Source organism: Triticum urartu, chromosome 4A (assembly GCF_056163025.1).
Source record: "Triticum urartu cultivar PI428250 chromosome 4A, HENAU_Tu73, whole genome shotgun sequence".
NCBI classification, from domain to species: Eukaryota; Viridiplantae; Streptophyta; class Magnoliopsida; order Poales; family Poaceae; genus Triticum; species Triticum urartu.
Window position 1 is genome coordinate 28,167,923 of NC_141876.1, and position 18,976 is coordinate 28,186,898.

The 18,976-nt window shown below is 45.4% G+C and overlaps 3 protein-coding genes and 1 pseudogene across 4 annotated transcripts; all 4 read left to right on the top strand.

Annotated features, from left to right (window-relative positions):
* The first annotated feature begins 447 nt into the window (after positions 1–447).
* Positions 448–4,109, top strand: LOC147974589 (uncharacterized). Its single transcript, XM_087517598.1, has 6 exons — positions 448–882; positions 1,478–1,595; positions 2,585–2,892; positions 2,986–3,117; positions 3,197–3,295; positions 3,488–4,109. The coding sequence occupies exons 1-6, from the start codon at positions 494–496 to the stop codon at positions 4,023–4,025; spliced, it is 1,584 nt and encodes a 527-aa protein (XP_087373724.1). The 5' UTR covers positions 448–493; the 3' UTR covers positions 4,026–4,109.
* A 2,600-nt stretch (positions 4,110–6,709) lies between these two features.
* On the top strand, positions 6,710–10,665 carry LOC125554558 (ubiquitin-conjugating enzyme E2 variant 1D). Its single transcript, XM_087517599.1, has 5 exons — positions 6,710–6,968; positions 9,561–9,700; positions 9,798–9,923; positions 10,015–10,141; positions 10,376–10,665. The coding sequence occupies exons 1-5, from the start codon at positions 6,938–6,940 to the stop codon at positions 10,432–10,434; spliced, it is 483 nt and encodes a 160-aa protein (XP_087373725.1). The 5' UTR covers positions 6,710–6,937; the 3' UTR covers positions 10,435–10,665.
* Positions 10,666–12,509: 1,844 nt separating this feature from the next.
* On the top strand, positions 12,510–17,970 carry LOC125553447 (DNA (cytosine-5)-methyltransferase DRM2-like). Of its 2 annotated transcripts, XM_087517596.1 has the most exons (8): positions 12,510–12,579; positions 13,241–13,369; positions 13,493–13,601; positions 13,698–13,744; positions 13,834–14,001; positions 16,291–16,390; positions 16,495–16,556; positions 16,639–17,970. In XM_087517596.1, exons 1-8 carry the CDS (start codon positions 12,571–12,573, stop codon positions 17,818–17,820), a joined length of 1,806 nt encoding a protein of 601 aa, XP_087373722.1. In that variant the 5' UTR covers positions 12,510–12,570; the 3' UTR covers positions 17,821–17,970. The 2 variants fall into 2 exon arrangements, with proteins under 2 accessions (XP_087373722.1, XP_087373723.1); XM_087517597.1 differs by lacking the exon at positions 12,510–12,579 and having other exon boundaries at positions 13,232–13,369.
* LOC147974590 (uncharacterized) lies at positions 14,316–16,009 on the top strand (annotated as a pseudogene).
* Positions 17,971–18,976: the final 1,006 nt, after the last annotated feature.

Consider the following 18,976-nt stretch of genomic DNA (forward strand, 5'->3'; position numbering starts at 1 on the left):
TCTATGCTTTATAATATGAAGCTGTTACAACATAATTGAGTGGCCAAAGATGTCGAAGATAGTCAAAAGAAGAAATTCACATGAAATTTCATGCCTGGTACTATTGCACCCAACATAATTCTTCTAGGGAGACACATCTCACTCAAGCCCTATGCCGACACTACCCGCGTGATTTTCGCAAGAAAATAAAAACACTAACAGGGATAACACACGAGTGTCTGGATCAGTAAAATGTTGTCTTATACACATCCTTTTGCAATAAGATCTTGCCATGCTGAAATGAAGTTCATGGAGCCTGTTACAAGTTGAAATCAGAAATGCCAATATCAGCATCTGCTCTGGCTATTTTTTTATATAAAAAAGCTAAAACTAAAACTGCACTAGCTGGGCCAAAAACGATGTAACAGTCCAAGATTGGGCCTGGCCTGGCAGCTTCTGATGTACACTAGGCTACTGGGTTCGGCCGGGCAAACAGAAACCAGTCTTGCTAGTGATGCACCGCCGCCTCGGCCTCGCCACCGCGGCCACTGCACTCCGGCGGTTCTGCAGCCACCGCCCGCCTCCGCCACCGGACCGGCGGCTCGCCTTCCTACGCTCGGAGCTCGAAGACCTAGACCTCTCCCGCGCACCAGCACAACCGCCGCCCCGGGAGCAATGGCAAGTGACCCAAGAGCCAGGAGGCGGCGGCGCTCGCGCGGGGGACAAGCCGGTGGCCGTGGACATCGCCCACCCGTGGCCGGAGTGGGTGGCGCTGATGGAGCTCCTCCTCCGTAAGGGCCACCTCGACCCCTCCGCCTTCGCCGGGGCCGCGCCGTCCAAGGACTCCAACCTCGTCCGCACCGCCTGCCTCCGCTTCGGGCGCGAGCGTCCGGAGATCGTCAGGTGAGGTGGCTGAGCTTGGAAGGATCCTGCTTGTGTGTCTCGATGCCGTTGTCAGTGTCTGGCGCCATTGTTTAGCTGCACGCCAGATGTTTGCTGAAATGTGCCAGCAGTTTGCGTTGCCCTGCGTTAGGCACCGCAGTGCAGACAAGGTGGTCGTCCGTGTCTCGGTGAGGGAAAATGTTGCCTTTTGCAGCAGCTTGCCTAACAAATGCAATACTGCTGATATGCTGTCTTCAACCTTGGTAGAAAGCTCCAGAGCACCGCTACCTAATAGTGGGATAATCAGTGCAAAATACTATGGTTGTTGTATGAAGTTGAGCAAAGTATTACCAAGTAATTTCGAAGAATTTTTTAAAAAAAATCTGAGCTTATATACAGGGTGCTTAACATGTTGTACAACTGTAGAAAGACACATCAGTCAATATATGCAATTTCAGGACATGATTTCTGTTTGTGTAGCAGCAGTCTTATTGTTGGCCTCACCACTCGGCACTCGCCACATTGAATTTAACTACCAGGGCCCTAAATGGATGCAGTGCATTACAATACGACATCCCTGTGCCATGCATATAAAGTCGGAACTCTTCTGTTGCAGGTATCTGTCAAGATGGGATATTCAGGTCGCTCTGCGTGGTGGGTGCCCTAGCATTGACAGGAAAGTTATTAATTCTGGGAAGCGATTGCGTGCTCATGTAGGACTTGATGAGGGAGAGGTAAGTACATGAAAATGTGTCCAAAGGAATTTCTCTCTTTTTACCTTCCTTTTCTATTTCACATTAGTTTAGAACGTACCCATTTGTACAAATGTTTTGGAGAAAATTTGAACCAGAAAATGTTTTCTGAACCAAGAGAATCGAACATTCAAATTGTTAAACACAGGAATTTTTGTGAAAGCTGTGTGTGTGCGCCAACTATCTTACCTCTTAGGCTCAGCAAAGTTCATGATGTTTTGTACTTCAGATAATAATAATAATGTAACAGTGTGTATTTTAATCTGCTTGCTTATAAAAAGCGCCATGCAAATCTTAACTACAAATACAAGCTGGGGACTGAAGTAGTTAACAGTTTGCCCTCTTTATTAGCCTTGCCTTACTCAATCAGTGTGTATGAGCTTGAGAAACCATGTTTTGTGTTAGCAATTTAGAATTCAACCTAAAAGCTAAAACATGTTTTGCTGCAAACTAGGAAATGTCAGGAGTTATGGACATTTCCATAATATAAGAGCGTTTTTTACGGAGGGAGTACTATTTAACATAAAACTTAGGATATTTGGCTTTCAACCAATTCATTCTGTATACCTCTGCAAAAGACAATGTTCAGTTTGCTTGCCATGCTGCAGACGATGTTCACTTTCCTTGCCTTTAAGACCATGTACAATGCAAAGTGCTTAGAGAAATTGACCGGGTTTTTGCTGAAGCACTGGTACTTATTTGTAGATGGCAGGTGTTTAATTAGGCACCCCTGCCATAGAGATAAGCACTGGTGCTTAAGAAAAACTTGGTTTATTTTACTAAGCACCTCTCCAGGCACCTTACATCGTACATGGTCTAACTATGCCTTCTCCTGTGGTTAGCCCTCAATCATATTGTAGTTAGTATTTTCGCCTACATGTGACAATTTGGATTGCTTTAAGTCTGTGACATAAATCTATGTAGTATATATAGTATATCTGCCTCATCACCTTATGCTGACAGAGTGACAGGTTTGCAGCCAATGCAATTTAAGGGGAAGTTGTGAGAGGGCATATGTAAGGGCTCATAAAGAGGAAGTGGGCAGAACTGTGGATGTTATGCGCATCCTCCTGACTTATGGTCTTGATATCATTACTGGTAATGTGGGGAACAAAGCATGCCTAAACAAAACTGTTAAAGAATCCATTAAGAAACTACTGAATGAGGTTGTTGAGCTCGACTCCAAGGGGCCTGGTTCCACAACTGATAAAGCTGCACAACGTATACCAAAAGGTCAATCTGCTGTACCTGTGAAGCAGGGTGACTGGAATTGTCCCAAGTATGTTGGATTTTTATTTTACCTCATATCACTTGCCCACATGATGTAATCTATTTTTCTTCAAAAAGAATAATACCACGTGTATATTTCCAGATGCAACTTCCTTAACTTTGCAAAGAATATCAAATGTTTGCGCTGTGATGGCGAATTTCAAGAGAGATATCACTTGATGCATGAGGACCAAGATCATCTACCCCTCAAAAAAGGTGACTGGATTTGCAAAAGGTGAGATGCCAAAAAGTCTAGTTTATATTTAAGATGGACTGGGGGTACTCTCTCGCCTGTACTGATCCTACATTTTCAGGTGCAACTTCTTGAATTTTGCGAAGAATACACGGTGCTTGCAGTGTCATGACAAACCAACAAACCGTTTACTCAGTCCAGGAGAATGGGAGTGTGCCTCGTGAGTGACTATTTCTACTGCATAGTGCTTACCATTGTATATTTGCACTGTTTTGATGTCTACTGTCGATATGAGACAGAACATGGGGAAAATGGTGTCAACGAAGTGGCTAACCTTTCCGCGTTGTTATTTTGTTCTGTACTCTACTACCATAGAATCAGCATAATCATATTGTTGAGGGATTGATGGCAGGTGTAACTACCTGAACTTCAAGAGGAACGCGTTCTGCTTGAAATGTGGTTGGAAAAGACCAAAAGCATTAAACGACCAAGACACTATCGAACCACACCGTGATCTGGAGCAGAATAAGCACCCCGCTATTTCATTCGTTCAAGATGGCATCCAGCCGACATTGCGAAAGCGACAACTTGTGCAAAAAAGGGCCCCACTATCTGATGAAGATTCAGATTTCTGGAGCTCGGAGGAGGCAGACGACGATGACGACAATGAGAACAGCATGCTCCCAATGCACAGGGACTACAAATTCCTCGACAGTTTCCCCATTGTCGGGGGCAGGACTGCCACTTCCCAAGAACCTCTGGAGCGGGAAAAATGGAAGGAAGAGATGTCCAGGGGGGAGCAGGGGCTTCCAGGAGAGGCATCAGAAGAAAGTAATCGCTCCTCCCCTCGTGTTCCCAGAAGCATGGAGATGATCGAGGACGACGACGACGACGACGATATCTCATCATGGTTTTCTGGTGCGAACAGTAGTAGAAACCTGAAAAAGTAGTAACCAAATTTGTGTAAATGCCGGTAATTTGTGCAATTTCACATGTAAAATCTACCATTCTCCAGAGGTACAAAATTCAGTGAAGGCATCTTTTACTGCTGTTCTTTTACCGGCAGCTTCCGTGAGAACATGGTATCCAAGGAGCAGAAATTTATGGCAGACTACAATGACATATTGGTCCATGTTAGGTCATCCATCAAAGATCTGGCCCTTAATGTTTCTTGATTCTCTCTGTGCTCATCACTTGTACCAGTGGTCCCGTAGGATATTTTTTTAGGGGTTACGTATCCGATTGAAAATTATCCGAAATCATGAGGATTTTCGCAGGAATTGATGAACGGCAACGAGCATGTCCACCAGTCATGACCGGCCACCAACCCTTTGAAAACGAAACAATTGGAGAAGATACGACATACACACGTGCTATTGTTTGACGAAATGAAATACCTACATATTTTTCTCGAGCCCTTGTTTGTTTAATGCTTGGTTCAAGATTAGGGTGAAAAAGGGGTAGATGATGAGTGACTTTTGCGGAGGTTATCCTTTAGTTTCCATTACTATTGGTTGTTTATAAGCAACAAGAGAGAAAGACATTATTAGTTAATGAGAAAAGCCAGCCAAAAACTGATAAGACGAGTTCAACCCAGCTAGCTAATTAGGGCATGTAGAGTGATTGATAAGATAATCTAATCTTAACCCTGCCATATAATCTAGAGATGACTTAAAAAATGTACAATGGGTTGTCTCTTCATCTTATCTCTGGTAACTAGATATTCCTAGAAATGTGAATGTGGCAAGAGATTTGCTACTACGAGATCATCTCTTAATTAAGAGAAAACAAAACCTTTTTTTTCTTTCTGGTTTCTCTTTTCTCCACCTGAATATTTATCTTATATGACACTGCTAAGATAGCATCATTGTGCATACCCTTAGGTACGTAGCATATACACGCCGGCAACATTACACTTATCATAATAACTGGATGTGGGCTTTCGTACACATTTTCTCTCAAAAGAATCTCCGAGAGGCCACTTTGAAATTCCTATTCTTTAGATTTAATAATCAATAGGAACAAAAATAACAAAACAACATGTTACACAAAAGTGATCCGAGCAACTATTGTTAGAACTCGCCTAAAAACACAAATTAAGTATGCCCGATTCATGGACAAAGGTTAAAAACTTTGCCACATAAGTCACAACTGTTTATAACAAACCGGTTGTCTCGCTACCAAGATCGTGTCATCACACCCTCTCGTCATTATGTTTTACCTGTCATGCATTGATGTATTTGCCAAACTTTGCCAAAAAAAAGGATGGCCGATCTCTCTTCAATGTATCTGGCTATTAACCAAATACTAACATGTCATAAGATGGCGGTGGCCGTTCGTCCGTGGCGAAAAGTCGGAGTCGCTGTTTCGAGGGTGATGGGCGATAAGATGATGCTTCTAGTTAGCCTCATCGATTGCTCCCTTCTCAGCGGTGTGTGGAGTTTACTATCAATAGCTACACCGAGGATGCCTTGTGTGCTATGATGTTCCATGACAAACACGTATTGTGGACTTGTCTGTATCAGTTTCGCCCGATTTTCCATAGATTAAATTGGCAATTCTCTTTGTCATAATTAATTAATAGAGAAAAATTCAAGGAAAAAGGTTAAAAACTTTGCCACATAAGTGACAACTACTTATAACAAACTAGTTGTCTTGCTAACATGAACGTGACGTCACACCTTCTTGTCGTTATGTTTTACCTGTCATACATTGATATATTTGCCAAACTTTACCAAGAAAGGATGATTGATCTCTCTTCAATGTATCCGGCTATTAACCAAATACTAATACGTGATAAGATGGTGTTGGACGTTTTTCAGTGGCGAAAAGTTAGTCACTGAATCGAGGGCGATAGGCGATAAGATGACGCTTGTAGTTAGCCTCATCGATTGCTCCCTTCATGGTGGTGTGTGGAGTCCACTATCAATAGCTAGACCGAGGATGCCTTGTGTGCTATCATGTTCCATGGCAAACACTGAAACACGTATTGTGGATGTGTTTTTATCGGTTTTCGTCCGATTTCCTGTAAATTAAATTGACAGTTCTCTTTGTCTTAATTAATTAATTAATAGAAAAAAATCATGGAAAAAGGTTAAAAACTTTTCCACATAAGTGACAAGTATTTATAACAAACTGGTTTGTCTCGCTAACGTGATCGTGGTGTCACACCTTCTTGTCGTTATGTTTCGCATGTCGCGCATTGATATATTTTCCAAACTTTGCCGAGAAAAGGATGACCGGTTTCTCTTCAATACACCTGGCTATTAACCAAATACTAATATGTCATAAGATGGCGGTGGCCGTTGGTCCGTGGCGAAAAGTCGGAGTCGTTGTTTCGAGGGCGATGGGCAATAAGATGACACTTGTAGTCATCCTCGCCGATTGCTCTCCTCTCGGCGGTGTGTGGATTCCACTATCAATAGCCAGACCGAGGATGCCTTGTGCGCTATCATGTCCCATGACCGACACGTATCGTGGACGTGTCCGCATCGGTTTTCGCCCGATTTCCCATAGGTTAAACTTAAATGGCCAATTATCTTCATCTTAGGAAAATTTGAGGCAAACAAAAAAAGAAAAAAAAGGCGGTGGCAAGGAAATTGCTTCCCGGCAGCCGAGTCATCCCTATTTATCATCACTTGGCAACTTGGGCTCCTTCCTCCGCTCCGGCCCCAGTCCAGTACTGTGCACGCATCTCTCCTCCTTTTTCTCCCCCCCTGAGCCGGAAAAAGGCTTTCTTTGCTTCACGCGGGGCTCCGGATATTCGTGTCCTCGCGGCTCAGCCACCGCGGAATCCATCCAGCGCAGCTCAGGGGGGAAGAGGAAGAGGCGGCCGAAGCTGGAGGTGGAAGAGGTGCTCGCCATGGGCTCCGAGGGATCCGCGCCGGTCGTCGGTGAGTGAGCCTCCCCCCCTCTCGCCGTTTCTTTGCCACGATTTGTACGAACCGCCTCCTGTAGGACTCGTTCTGCCGCTGCGGGATCTTCCTGGCCGTGGAGTACGAGTTCTTGGATTCTTGGTGGGATTTTTAGGGGGGCGGTGATTCGAGTGACCGGGGAGGGGGCCGTTGGAGGGATTGCTGGATTAGGCTCGGCGTCTGGCGATTGATCTGATGGGGCTGGGATCTGCCGGCGATCCCGAATCCCTCCTGAATGATGCCCTGTGAAATCTGCCTTCGCAGTTCAGACATCCGTGTGGACATTCAGCCAAGGAACTCTCGAGCAAAGGCAGGTTCCGTAGGTATTATTAGCATACTTCCATGATGGGTTGTGGCAAAGATGGAATATGGAATGCTGCTATGTTGGGTTAATTTTGGATGGGGCTATCAGGACGATGGGCTAGATGTCGGTCAGAGGAACCGTTGAGGGCTGTTGGTGAGGCCGAATTCACCCTGTTGTCTGTTGGTGTGAAGTTTGGTGAGTGGTTTGGTCCTTTATGCCTAACCCAGGAATTGATGAAGTCCTCAATTATTGGCACAGTTTTGGATGGATGGACCGGTATGGATTTAGGGGGTACCAGCTGGATTTGTTGGCCGGTCACAGTTTATCTTGTCGTGCGAATCGTTGTCTGTTGATTAGGTTCACATTATGATTAATAATCCTAGGTTGATTTTTTCTGCCAGCTCTCTGGTATCCGAGCTATTACTACGATCTGGGCACTTGTATTCTTACACCCCATTTTCTCTATCAAGAACTCCTATCAATACTTATGTGCTGCCCGTTTAGACTCACAACCCACTCCCAGGGCATGTTTTTATGGAACAATAATGCAATTTTGGATCCCTATGTGTAGTTAAACTAGTGTGTCAGAACAATCATGAAGATGTGTTTATTCCTGTAACCCACCGGCATTAGTTGTTTGTGACTGGCATGCCATGAGCAGCCAAAACCTAAAGAAGGGTTTGAGAATTTTGAAGCAAATTAAATGCGAAGAGTACTAGAGTACTCCTAGGAGTTATATTGGATGGTGGGTATATCTGTCCTTCCTCTCCACTTAGAAACACTGACAACAACCAATCTAAGGAAGGCATTTCATCCTCAGGGCACTCAGCCTAAGTATAGTGTCTTATTTTGATGTGATCATACACTGCTTCACAGGATAGCGTTGTTTATAAAAATGTGTTCCAACTATATTATCAGTTTCTTCCTAACTGGCATTGCCCTTTTCATGTTGATTCCTACTAACCTGTTATACTTGATATGCTGCTTGTGGCCAGCTGTGTCAGGCGTAGGCCCACCGTCTAGCCGAATAAAACAGTAACTTGGATGGTCACTTATAGATAAGGAAGGTTATAAACCTATAAAAGATAAGGACAATTTCCTTGGATATAAGATAGGTCTTCAGTGTTGAGATATGTCACTTAATGACTAAGAAATTCGTCTATATTAAAGTGATGCCATATATATTATCCAATGAGAATTATTAACTAGAGAGATCTGATCCTAGCCCCTCTCTTCTATCTCTCTTCCTCCTCGATATAGCAAGCCTACCCTCACTCAATGATTGAACCATTACCAACCCTAGCATGTGATCACAGTAATGGGATGAACGGCTGATTTTGCCAGGATGAAACCATAACCCATACTTGTCTTCCAAAGGCACAACTTGTGAAGAGCTATCCATCCATTAAGAGTATATCCTGCCATTGAAGAACTAAATACTTAAAGTCGACGCTGCTTAACAGGTCGGGCTCCTCGGGATTTTATTTGATATACCGATATACCGAAAGGCCCTGTCTACTAAGAGCCTTGCCTTTTGGGCGCTACAAGTTAAAGGCCAATAAGTCAGTTTATACTAGATGCTTTAGCTAGGACAGTCACACCTGTCAAGCCAATCTTGAAAATTGAAAGACTTGACAACTAACATTCACTTGTAACTTATAGCCGATTTTGTACGCAGTCATTAATCTCCATTCATGGGGCAAGACACTAGTCCTCTAAACAACATGGACCATCTGCAACCTGTTTACAACTTGAATAACCTCTTATGAGAAGAATACTGCCATAGGCAAATATGCCAATATTGAAACAAGTATTGGCTTGTTGTGCGTCTTTAGTACCTCCAGATATTGTTCCTTGTGCTTGATTGCAGTTATTAAGCAGGTCTTGTGCAATGCTAGGGTTAATGCTGCGAGTTGTGGCTCTATACTCTTCTCTTTTGTTTCAATATGTTGTCTATGATCTAGGCACACAACATTGTTTCCCTTAAACATCATCCTTTTCTGCTATTTAAATGGATAGCTTATGTTAATACTGCAACTGTTAACTTAGCTACTACACTCCAATTTTATGACATTGAAAACATCTTTAAAAATTATAAGTGTACTATTATAAGTATCCCAATAAATTAGGGAATTATGCTTTTCCTTAATTTTCTACCATTAGAATTTCAAATGATGTTACTGGATTCATGTTTTACTCTGCTTGAATGAGCTGCTCATAATAATTTATTGCATTTTCTGTTGTACTAACTGTTATCTGTACTTCAGTTCCCAGAAACTTCAGACTTTTGGAAGAACTTGAGAGAGGTGAGAAGGGCATTGGTGATGGAACTGTGAGCTATGGGATGGATGATGCTGATGACATATATATGCGCTCCTGGACAGGAACTATTATTGGTCCACCCAATGTATGTTGTAGAATACCCATGAGTAGATATTAATTGTTTTTTGCTTCCTTATGCTCGAGCCAGCTGATTACTGCACTTATTTATTTTTGTCTCACAGACTGTTCACGAGGGACGAATCTATCAATTGAAGTTGTTCTGTGATACAGATTATCCAGACAAACCACCGACTGTCCGGTTCCAGGCTAGGGTCAATATGACATGTGTGAATCAAGAAACTGGAATGGTACTTGTGCCAAAAAAAAAAAAAACCCAACCTGTGGTGAAGTTGTTGATGTGATGTTTACCTTAGTACTTACAGTGAGCTATTTGTCTAGGTTGATCCAAGACGATTTCCTATGCTTGGAAACTGGAAAAGGGAACATACAATGGAGGACATCCTCATCAGCCTTAAAAAGGAGATGTCAACCCCTCAGAACCGCAGGCTCCACCAGCCTCATGAAGGTAGTTGTCCTTTTCACTAATTCAGTGTGGCTGAGATCTACTTGAATGAATCAATCTGACTTACCAAAATTCTTGCCTGCCAAGAGTAGCTTGCCAAACCACAAAGTCCATTCTCTGCTGTGAAGTTCCAGCTGCAAGGAGTTCTTAATTTCTAGAAGCCAGTGCAGTTTTCATTTTCGAATTTTTCATGCATATGACGACGGATTCTAAACCGACTCTAATTTTTCTCTGCAGGCAACGATGATCAGAGAGTGGAGCAGAAAGGGCTAGCAGCTAGATGTGTCGTTATGTAAGATACGCGCATTGCAATGTACAGTGTTACACTGAGTAGCATCAGAATGCAGAAGCCGAGGAAACCCAGGAGGAAATCATGTAATTTGACAGTCGCTAGTCGCTACTTTCGATCAAAACTGCTCTATTGCCAGAATAAAATGCCAATGACTTCGTTAATCAGTCTGCACAGTGGTGTAACCGTTTATCCCTCATTTAGCAATATCAAGAGCCATGTGCCTGCTGTTTCTTTCTGTTAGTTCTTGGGAACTTCTTTCTGCATCAGTTCCATGGGTTTCATCATGGGAAAACACTGGTTTTTACGCACAGAACTGCAAACCAGACGTCGCCTAGTGAACAGTACTTCCTCCGTAAAGAAATATAAGAGTATTTAGATCACTAGTGAGTATTTGTGACTTTTCATAGGATTTCCTTATGCTTTCTTTGTTTGATTTGACTCTAATGGTAGCTACCAAGGGTATGCTTGGTTGGTAGCCAACTCCAAAAGTTGCCAAAAATAAACAAGTTTTATGTTTGCAAAATAAGTTGGTAGGCTTGCCAACATATTGGCATACCAATTTTTGGCTACTGACCAAACATTTCCCAAAAGTGCACAAGAGAAACAAGCAAGACCATATCAACAACAAAATGACAAAGCAACTGGTGGATAGGGTAACAAGAATGTCAATTCTCACCTAAAGTTAAATGTAGAGGGAGGGAGGGAGGGATAATTATTAGGAAAATATTCAACTGGAATGAACTAACAGTGCTGGGTCCCAATTAAACTCTAACCTATCACAACAATTTATAATAAACCAGAACTTCCCAAAACATCGACCCTGAGCCCACTTTTTCCAGGAAAATATATGCAAATACAAAACCATGCATGTAGTAAACATATAAAAAATAAAATGCCACGGTTTATCTAGCACTAGGACTATTTATATCATGTGAAAAAAAGAGAAATGCATTTACCATTTTTTCCTATTTAGTATGGAACACAAATGATCTCGTATTGTCTGATGCTATTTTGATTATAATCCTACAATAATCCTCAGACCCATGAATTGTTTCACTTTATTTTATGCTTTTGGAGGGGAGTTCCTAGGGTGGTTTTGGGCATTTGAAGTTTTAGCGGAAGAAATTAAAATTCATAAAATTCCACAAAAAAAGAACCGGCAAGAATTCATGAGAATAAAACAAAATAATTTTGTAATGTATATCATAAAAATGAAATTATCACTTTCTTTTTCACAAAATAATCTATGGATTTTTGAAGGTTATCATCCGCAATCCATAGCATTTCCTTCTACCCTTCGCTTTGTTCGCATCCTTTTTTTTAATAGCCCTAACTAAAGAGGAAGAAAAACACCATCCATAACCGGTTCAAGTTAAACGTATTCGGAAAGTCTGAGTTTAAGTAGGGGAAGATACGGGGAGGCTTCATCTATGTTCCTTGACAACTTGTGATCTTCTTAAATACAGTATTCTTTCTAAGGGAGTCCTTAAATGCAGTAAAAAAATTACTGCATTAAATACAGTAAATAAATAAATAAAAAGACTGGGGTGGCCTTAACGAGCAATGGGCCAGTTCAGTGAAGGCCCAGCTGAAACACCAGCTGCTACAACAAGTGGAGTGGACTCGTGTCGTCGCCCCAGTCCTCCTCTTGTCTGGCTGTGACCTGGTCGGGGCGCCGCCTCCTCTCCGCCTACTCCGCCACCTCCGCTCCGCTCCACCCCGCCGCTCCGAAGGCCATCGACGAGGCGAGGAGGCGATCGGCGCCCGCATTCCGCGCCGGCGACCCCCAGCGGCGCCATCGGACCCGCCGACCCGGAGCCCGCGCCCTCCTGACCAGGCACCGCCCGCCTCCTCCCCCTCCCCGTCCACGCTCGCGGCCTTCTCCAGCCACGCCGGCCGCCGTCGCATCATCGCACGTGAGCATGCTCTCTCCCTGGCTTCCTCCCTTCTCCCTCTCGTGGTGGTCTGCCGCGCTAGGCTTTCGCTCCGGAACGGGGAGGCCGCGGATTTCGCGGGACGTGTGCCCGTCCGTCCGTCCGTACGTCGGCCAGCCTAAAATTGAATGCTTTTTCTGGTTCGCAGGGAGGGAGCTGTCTAGGGCTTAGCCGGGTGCTTCCGCTCTCCAGGCAGTTCAGGAACAATGGCGGTGGTAAAGCCCTCCTCTCCTCTCATCGATTCCTCAGATGTTCTGCATGAAACGATTCTTTGTCGTCACAGCCGAGAAGAGACATAGTACACTGGAAATGTACAGTAGTTGGTTTCCTTTTCTTCATGTTGTTAGATGTGCTGCCATCTTGCTGTAGGCAATGCAATTTCCCCTGCAATCTGGAGACTTTGGTTTCTGTAATGTCTTTTAGGAGTTGCAGAATGTGATCTTGGACAAGGGCAGCATTTCGTTCTAGCCGAGGTTTGCATGCCTAGTGATGGCTAGCACTTAGCAGTCTTTAATTTGGAACCGTTAGTGAGGGTGCATGCTATGGTTGCGATTGCATGCAATAAACCGTGCACGCCTGCACGGGATTTTGACATCTGTGGAAGGTAAATGGTCGGTTGGATGAAAAAAGGTGCCATTTTTCTTTCTGTTTAAACGCGTTCTAGACCTTATACTAGTAGAATGTGGTTGTGCTAATTTCTTGTTTGAGGCTTCACTTGCGATGTCGCATGGCTGTTATCGGCTTGTGGCTCGGTGTGTTATGCCCTCATGTTATTTCTCTTCACCATTGCTGGTGGTTTGCTTTCGCTGTTATTCTGTGCGTTTGAGTTGTTTTTGAATTTTGTGCGTTTGAGTTGTGGTGTCACTCATGTTACAGATAGTGGACTTGGTTAGCGATAATGATGAGTTCGAATTGGATGAGGACAATGATGGTCACGTTGGGGTCTCGTCTTATCCAGCCCCGAGAAACACTGATGCTCCTGGCCCGTCCACGCTGGTGAGGCAGGTAACTGATAGAAGTGGGTGTCTTTAATTAAGCACAAGTGCACAAGAGCTAGTCATTGCTCGCATAAGGTTATTATTTTGTTATGATTTTGATCATAGTCTGATGTTTGTTTCTGATCTAAAGGACGCTGCTGGGATGGCCAATGGAGCAGCTCCTTCTGCCTCGTTAGTTGGGATGTATGTAGAAATGGGTTTCCCGAAAGAGATGGTACTGAAGGCCGCCAAAGAGATTGGTAATACAAGTAGTAGCAGTCAGTTCCATTTGATCATTTCATTCGTGTTGTTGGTGTTTTGCACCTTCAGTTTGTAACCTTTTGTTTTGCTTTCAGGGGAGAGGGACGAAAGTGCATTGCTGTCACTACTTCTTGCATATACGGTATTTGTTGATGTGCTCCCATATCTGAGTTGACCTCTTGCTTCATGGCGGGAAGGACGGTATGTTAAGATTGGTTGTGTGAAATGCAGGAAAATGACGACTCAGTGGGTAGCTGCTCTACTTCTCGCCGCATCCCCCAGCGCGTTGAAGATGATGAAGAAGAAGAAGAAGAAGATGATGCTTTTGATTTTGAAGACTGGGATGATGCTGTTGATGCTAGCCAAAGGGAACCTTACTCTGATGGTTCTGGTGACGAGGTAGATACTTACTTATCTTCAGCTTGGTAACCGGAAATTCTTTGATTATGTGGATTGTGATATATAATTATATATACATGTGAAACATTGTTGATCTGTTTATTAGCTGGTATGATCTAACGTATGAGACCATGAGTTGTTTCCATGGAGTAATTTTACCTGTTGAAATGTGTCTAGAGGGATGGAAAATTACTAGCTACATAAGCATTACCCACTTTCATGATTTATGTGTTATCTAGATATGTTTTCACTTATTTATGACGCTGCAAACACATTTATGGCTGGTCTAGGTATCAGGTAGCTCAGTTCCGATCATGTCTTCGTCGCCTCCCACCCCGTCGCTTCCGCTGCCGACCGTCACCACCACGCCGCTGGCCATCTACACCGCGCCGCTGCCCTCCCCGTCCGTGCCGCTGGTCGCATCCTCCGGCGCAGCCACCGCCCAGATGTCGGCGCCCTCCACCGCACCACCGTCCGCCGTCTACACCCCGGAGGAGATCACCGGGGTCCTCAACGACCTCGTCACAACCGTCCAGGGGATCCGGCTGTACCTGGCCACCCCTACGGGCCGCCGCCGCCCCTGCCGCTGACCGCCACCGCCGGGCTGCCGGCCTTGCCGTGGTACTCGCCGCATCCAGGGGCCTCCGCGGCATTCGCTGGGACGCTACTGCCCCAGCTGCAGCTGTCGCCCACCGCCGCCCCGCAGTGGCCGGGGCCGGCTCCTGCCGCGCCTCCAGCGCCCATCGCCGCCCCCGCGCCGCCGTGGTTGCCGTGGCAGCCGCCGCACCAGGCGGCCTTCGCCGCGCTCGCCGGGCCACTGCAGCTGCCATCCATCGCCACCACCGCCCAGCCCTGGCTGCACTGGCAGCCGCCGCTCCTGCCGGCCTCCGCCGCGCCCGGCGCTCCGCCGCAGCAGCCGCTGCCGCTGCCCGGTGCGCCACCACCGCAGCTGCTGCAGCAGCCACCGCCGGTTAGCTCCGGCCCCGCATCGACCGTGCCGGCGGGAGTCCCGCTCCACCAAGTCCAATCCCCGCCGTCGCCGTCACCGCTTCCGTCTTGGATCGCTACCCACCACGTGTCGGCGGCGGTGAGGCTGCAGGCTACTGCGCGCGGCCTCCTAGCGCGTCGGCGTGTGCGGGAGATGCGTGGTCTGCAGCTGCCGCTCCTCCAAGTTGCCCTTCGCTGCGCAAAGGACCTCGATCTCACCCGCTGCGCCGGGGATCTTGGGCATGCGGTTTCCCCCACGGGCAGCGGGCATGTTGTTTTCCCCACGGGCAGCGACCTCCAAGTCTGCGACATTGGCGGTTGGGGGAGCGCACCCCTCCTCGTCATTCTCCATCGCAAGCCCCCCACTCTTCCCTGTGCGGTGCAGACCAACAGCCGTCCGGCAGGAAGAAGGCATGGTGTCACCGACAACAGCGCACCACGTAGCACCACTGCATTCCGTCACCGGGCGCCGCAAGGGCGCCTCTGCTGGTCACTCTTGCGACCACTTCCAGGTGGTCCTATACATGCACTCCTTTTGTCCAGATGGTGTCCATGGGATCCAGGTGGCTGTACACGTGCATGTCCGACGTGCGGATGGTGTCCACTTTTTGTTAAGGGGTCCAAAATAAAGCGTCCCAGTCCATTTCAGGTTGAGAATAATAAAACAAGCCGAGATGTAAAAGGCTTGTTTTTAGGTGTTAGGTTTGGGTTGCGTCGAGTCATGGTTATAAGTTGGTTAGGCTGCAGCTTGAGGACAAGCTGCATGTCCAGGTGGGGTGTAGTGTTAGAGTATGTAATGGGCCTAATGGGCCCGTTAGTCTTAGGGTTAATTAGAGATAAGAATCGCTTGCTTAGGGGTCAAGTAAGCCTTGCTTGGGAGTCAAGTAAACCTCTCTATATAAAGAGAGGAGATGTATCAATCTAATCAAGCAAGAATTAAGAAGGAAATCCCTTCTCTCTTGCCCGGCCGTGGGCAAAACGGCCCCCGGCCGGCCCTCTCGCGCCCTCCTTCTAGCAGCGCCATAACACTGTGTCAAGTAAGCAGATGAAGTACTGGACTGAGTTCATGCACACAAGAATAACTCTTGTATTATACATCTGAAACGGCATTGCAGGACATCAAATCGAGCTCTTAAATATTAATTTTTTGAACCCCCCCTCCTTTCTTCAGGTCTTGTGCATCATGTTGTACAATTACATTCACTACTAGTATGTAGTCACTAGTTACTTAGTTGGCATCAAAATGGGCGGTGAGATGTAGAAAGTGCTTTCTAATCTCTGTTTTGCTGTGCTTTTGTGCAGGGTTTCCTAGAAGAAATGTCACAGTGGGACAAGCAGATCAAGTCCTTAGTGGACATGGGATTTCCTGAAGATGAAGCAAACATGGCTCTTAGAAGATGTGGTATGGCTCTCTTCTTGTAGTTGTTGGCTTGGTGATTAGGCTTTGTTGATCATACTTTAATGGGATCGTACCTTATGCTTTATATTTGGTTCAAACTTGGCCAGGTCTGGATACCCCTATGCATGTATTGGTTGACTCCATCTATGCATCACAGGCTGACCATGAGGTACATTGCAGTTTGCTATACATGTGAATAATAATGGCTTCGTTCTTAATTTCGATGGATTGACACTGGAATTTGTTTGCAGGTTATGGATGAGAATCGCTTCAGTTCCTGCGTGGGGAGAAAGAAAGCAAGATTCACAGAAGATAGCAAGAAGAGGAAAAGATACGGAGGTGGAGCACATGGAAGTCAATCCCCATGGGATGGTGGTCATGAAGAGTCAATTTCTCTGCCGAAGCCAATGGTGGGATTTGGCCTACCTGGTGACCGACCACGGTCAGTGGGCAGATGGCTTCCTGCACATAGTATGAGAGCACTTTTCTTCTACTATGAGAATGTGGCACTTGCTACTAAAGGCGCCTGGGCAGAAATTTCAAGATGCCTATATGGTATTGAGCCAGAGTTCGTAGACTCGAAATACTTCTGCGCAGCGTTAAGGAAACGGGGTTACATCCATAACCTCCCAACTGAGGGAAGGTCAGTTTTGCGTCCCATCCCTCCGAAGACCATTTTCGAGGCCTTCCCCCAGTACGAGACATGGTGGCCCTCGTGGGACCAAAGAAGGCAGTTCAATTGCCTACAAACATGTACGGCAAGCGCAACGCTGACTGAACGGATCCACCGTGCTCTTGCAAACTCGAGCGATCCACCAACTCAAGCTGTTCAGAAATATGTGCTGGAAGAATGCAGGAAGTGGAATTTGGTATGGATTGGCAGAAACAAAGTTGCTGCATTGGATTCTCTGGAAATGGAGTTTCTGCTTGGTTATCCAAGGGACCATACCAGGGGAACTAGCAAGAAAAAGAGAGAGAAATGCCTTGGAAATTCATTCCAAGTCGATACTGTTGCTTTTCATCTGTCAGTGCTGAAGGATAGGTTTCCATGTGGTATGAACGTGCTGTCCCTGTTCAGTGGTATCGGAGGAGCAGAGGTTGCCCTTCACAAGCTTGGCATACGGATGAAGACCGTGGTTTCTGTGGAAATCTGTGACGCGAGTAGGAGCATCTTGAGAACTTGGTGGGATCAGACCCAGGAAGGCACACTGATAGAGTTCCGTGATGTGCAGTCTCTCACACATGAAAAAATTGCATCACTTATCAGACAACTTGGTGGCTTTGACTTGGTGATCGGGGGAAGCCCATGTAACAACTTTGCTGGCAGCAACCGGCACCACCGTGTTGGCTTGGAGGGTGACCAGTCCGTGTTGTTTCGTGACTATGTCAGAATCTTGAACTCTGTAAAGTCGATTATGGCAAATGTAGGATGATGATTGTATTCCGTGTTCTTCTAGTCCTTATCCTTAGAAACCCTACTTCATTTAGGTTTGGAACATCAAGTAACTGTGGTGAAAGTTTATTTTGTAGACAGACCAGATAAATTTGCAGCTCTGTGTTTGATGCTTATAACTATTTTCTTACCTGCCGGCCTTCATTTGGGAGAAGTTCATTTTTTGCTGACAGAGAAGAAACTTGTTTTGATGTTTGTGAATACTGAATTTATTGCTTTCTGATTCGTTGTATTTTCATTCTACACTTGTGGGTGGTTATGGTAGGGTTGGCAATGTTGCTCTGCTCCTTTGCAGAACCTGGGAGAGCAGGGGGAAGGGCTGGCAATCTTCTGCAAAGTCAAAGTGCACATGGAAAGGTACATCTCAGAGCTTTAGGGCAAGGACTCATGTGCTGCAGATAGAGGCTAGCTACTGCATTACCTGAAAAAAAAATTATGTGCTGGGAAATTGGAGAGTGTAGCTCTGTATTTTAGTGTTTCTTCCCTTGGTTAAAGTCCATTTCTTGCATTTGTTCTCCTTCCCATGGCTTTGATTTGTTTAATCAGCTGAGATGCGTTAGAAATGTTGTGTTGATAATCTTAATACATTCAGTTTCCACCAAACAAGCTTTCGTGGAAGACATGTCACTCCCTCCGTCCCATAATATGAGAGTGTTTTTGACAGTAGTGTAGTGTAAAAAACGCTCTTATATTATGGGACGGAGGGAGTAATAGATATTTTTATGTGCACGTTCATGCTTAGGTGCAGATCTTGGTGCTATTTTCTTATCATTTATGTATTATAAGGTAAATCGATGTCTGCTTACTAGTCTGTTCTTGTAGATGGCTCAGTAACCTATCATCGCTTATACTTCGATGCTGCAATTCAGTCAAGCAAATCTCAAAATCACCGTGGTTATATGCATACACCTGTCAATCAAATGTAATAGAAGGACAAATGAATACCACTGTATTTCGACAAAGTTAAGCTTTATGACTGGCCAGTTTTCGACAAATGAATGTAACCCAAGTAATGGCCAATTGCAGATAAATGTTTCCGACCGCGTGTTTTCTGCAAGTCATATGCTCTGTTCTGCGAGTCATCAGCTGCATGGTAAAAGATTAAACAGGCTTCCTTGAAAGTGCTGGTCTTTTCT

Coding starts and splice junctions, on each gene's coding strand:
- LOC125554558 (XM_087517599.1), top strand. CDS start 6,938: ATGGGCTCCGAGGGATCCGCGCCGGTCGTCG. Junction 9,701..9,797: donor CTATTATTGGTCCACCCAAT/GTATGTTGTAGA, acceptor TTTGTCTCACAG/ACTGTTCACGAGGGACGAAT. Junction 9,924..10,014: donor TGAATCAAGAAACTGGAATG/GTACTTGTGCCA, acceptor CTATTTGTCTAG/GTTGATCCAAGACGATTTCC.
- LOC147974589 (XM_087517598.1), top strand. CDS start 494: ATGCACCGCCGCCTCGGCCTCGCCACCGCGGCCACTGCACTCCGGCGG. Junction 883..1,477: donor GAGCGTCCGGAGATCGTCAG/GTGAGGTGGCTG, acceptor CTTCTGTTGCAG/GTATCTGTCAAGATGGGATA. Junction 1,596..2,584: donor TAGGACTTGATGAGGGAGAG/GTAAGTACATGA, acceptor ACAGAGTGACAG/GTTTGCAGCCAATGCAATTT.
- LOC125553447 (XM_087517596.1), top strand. Junction 13,745..13,833: donor CACTACTTCTTGCATATACG/GTATTTGTTGAT, acceptor TGTGAAATGCAG/GAAAATGACGACTCAGTGGG. Junction 16,391..16,494: donor CATGGCTCTTAGAAGATGTG/GTATGGCTCTCT, acceptor AAACTTGGCCAG/GTCTGGATACCCCTATGCAT.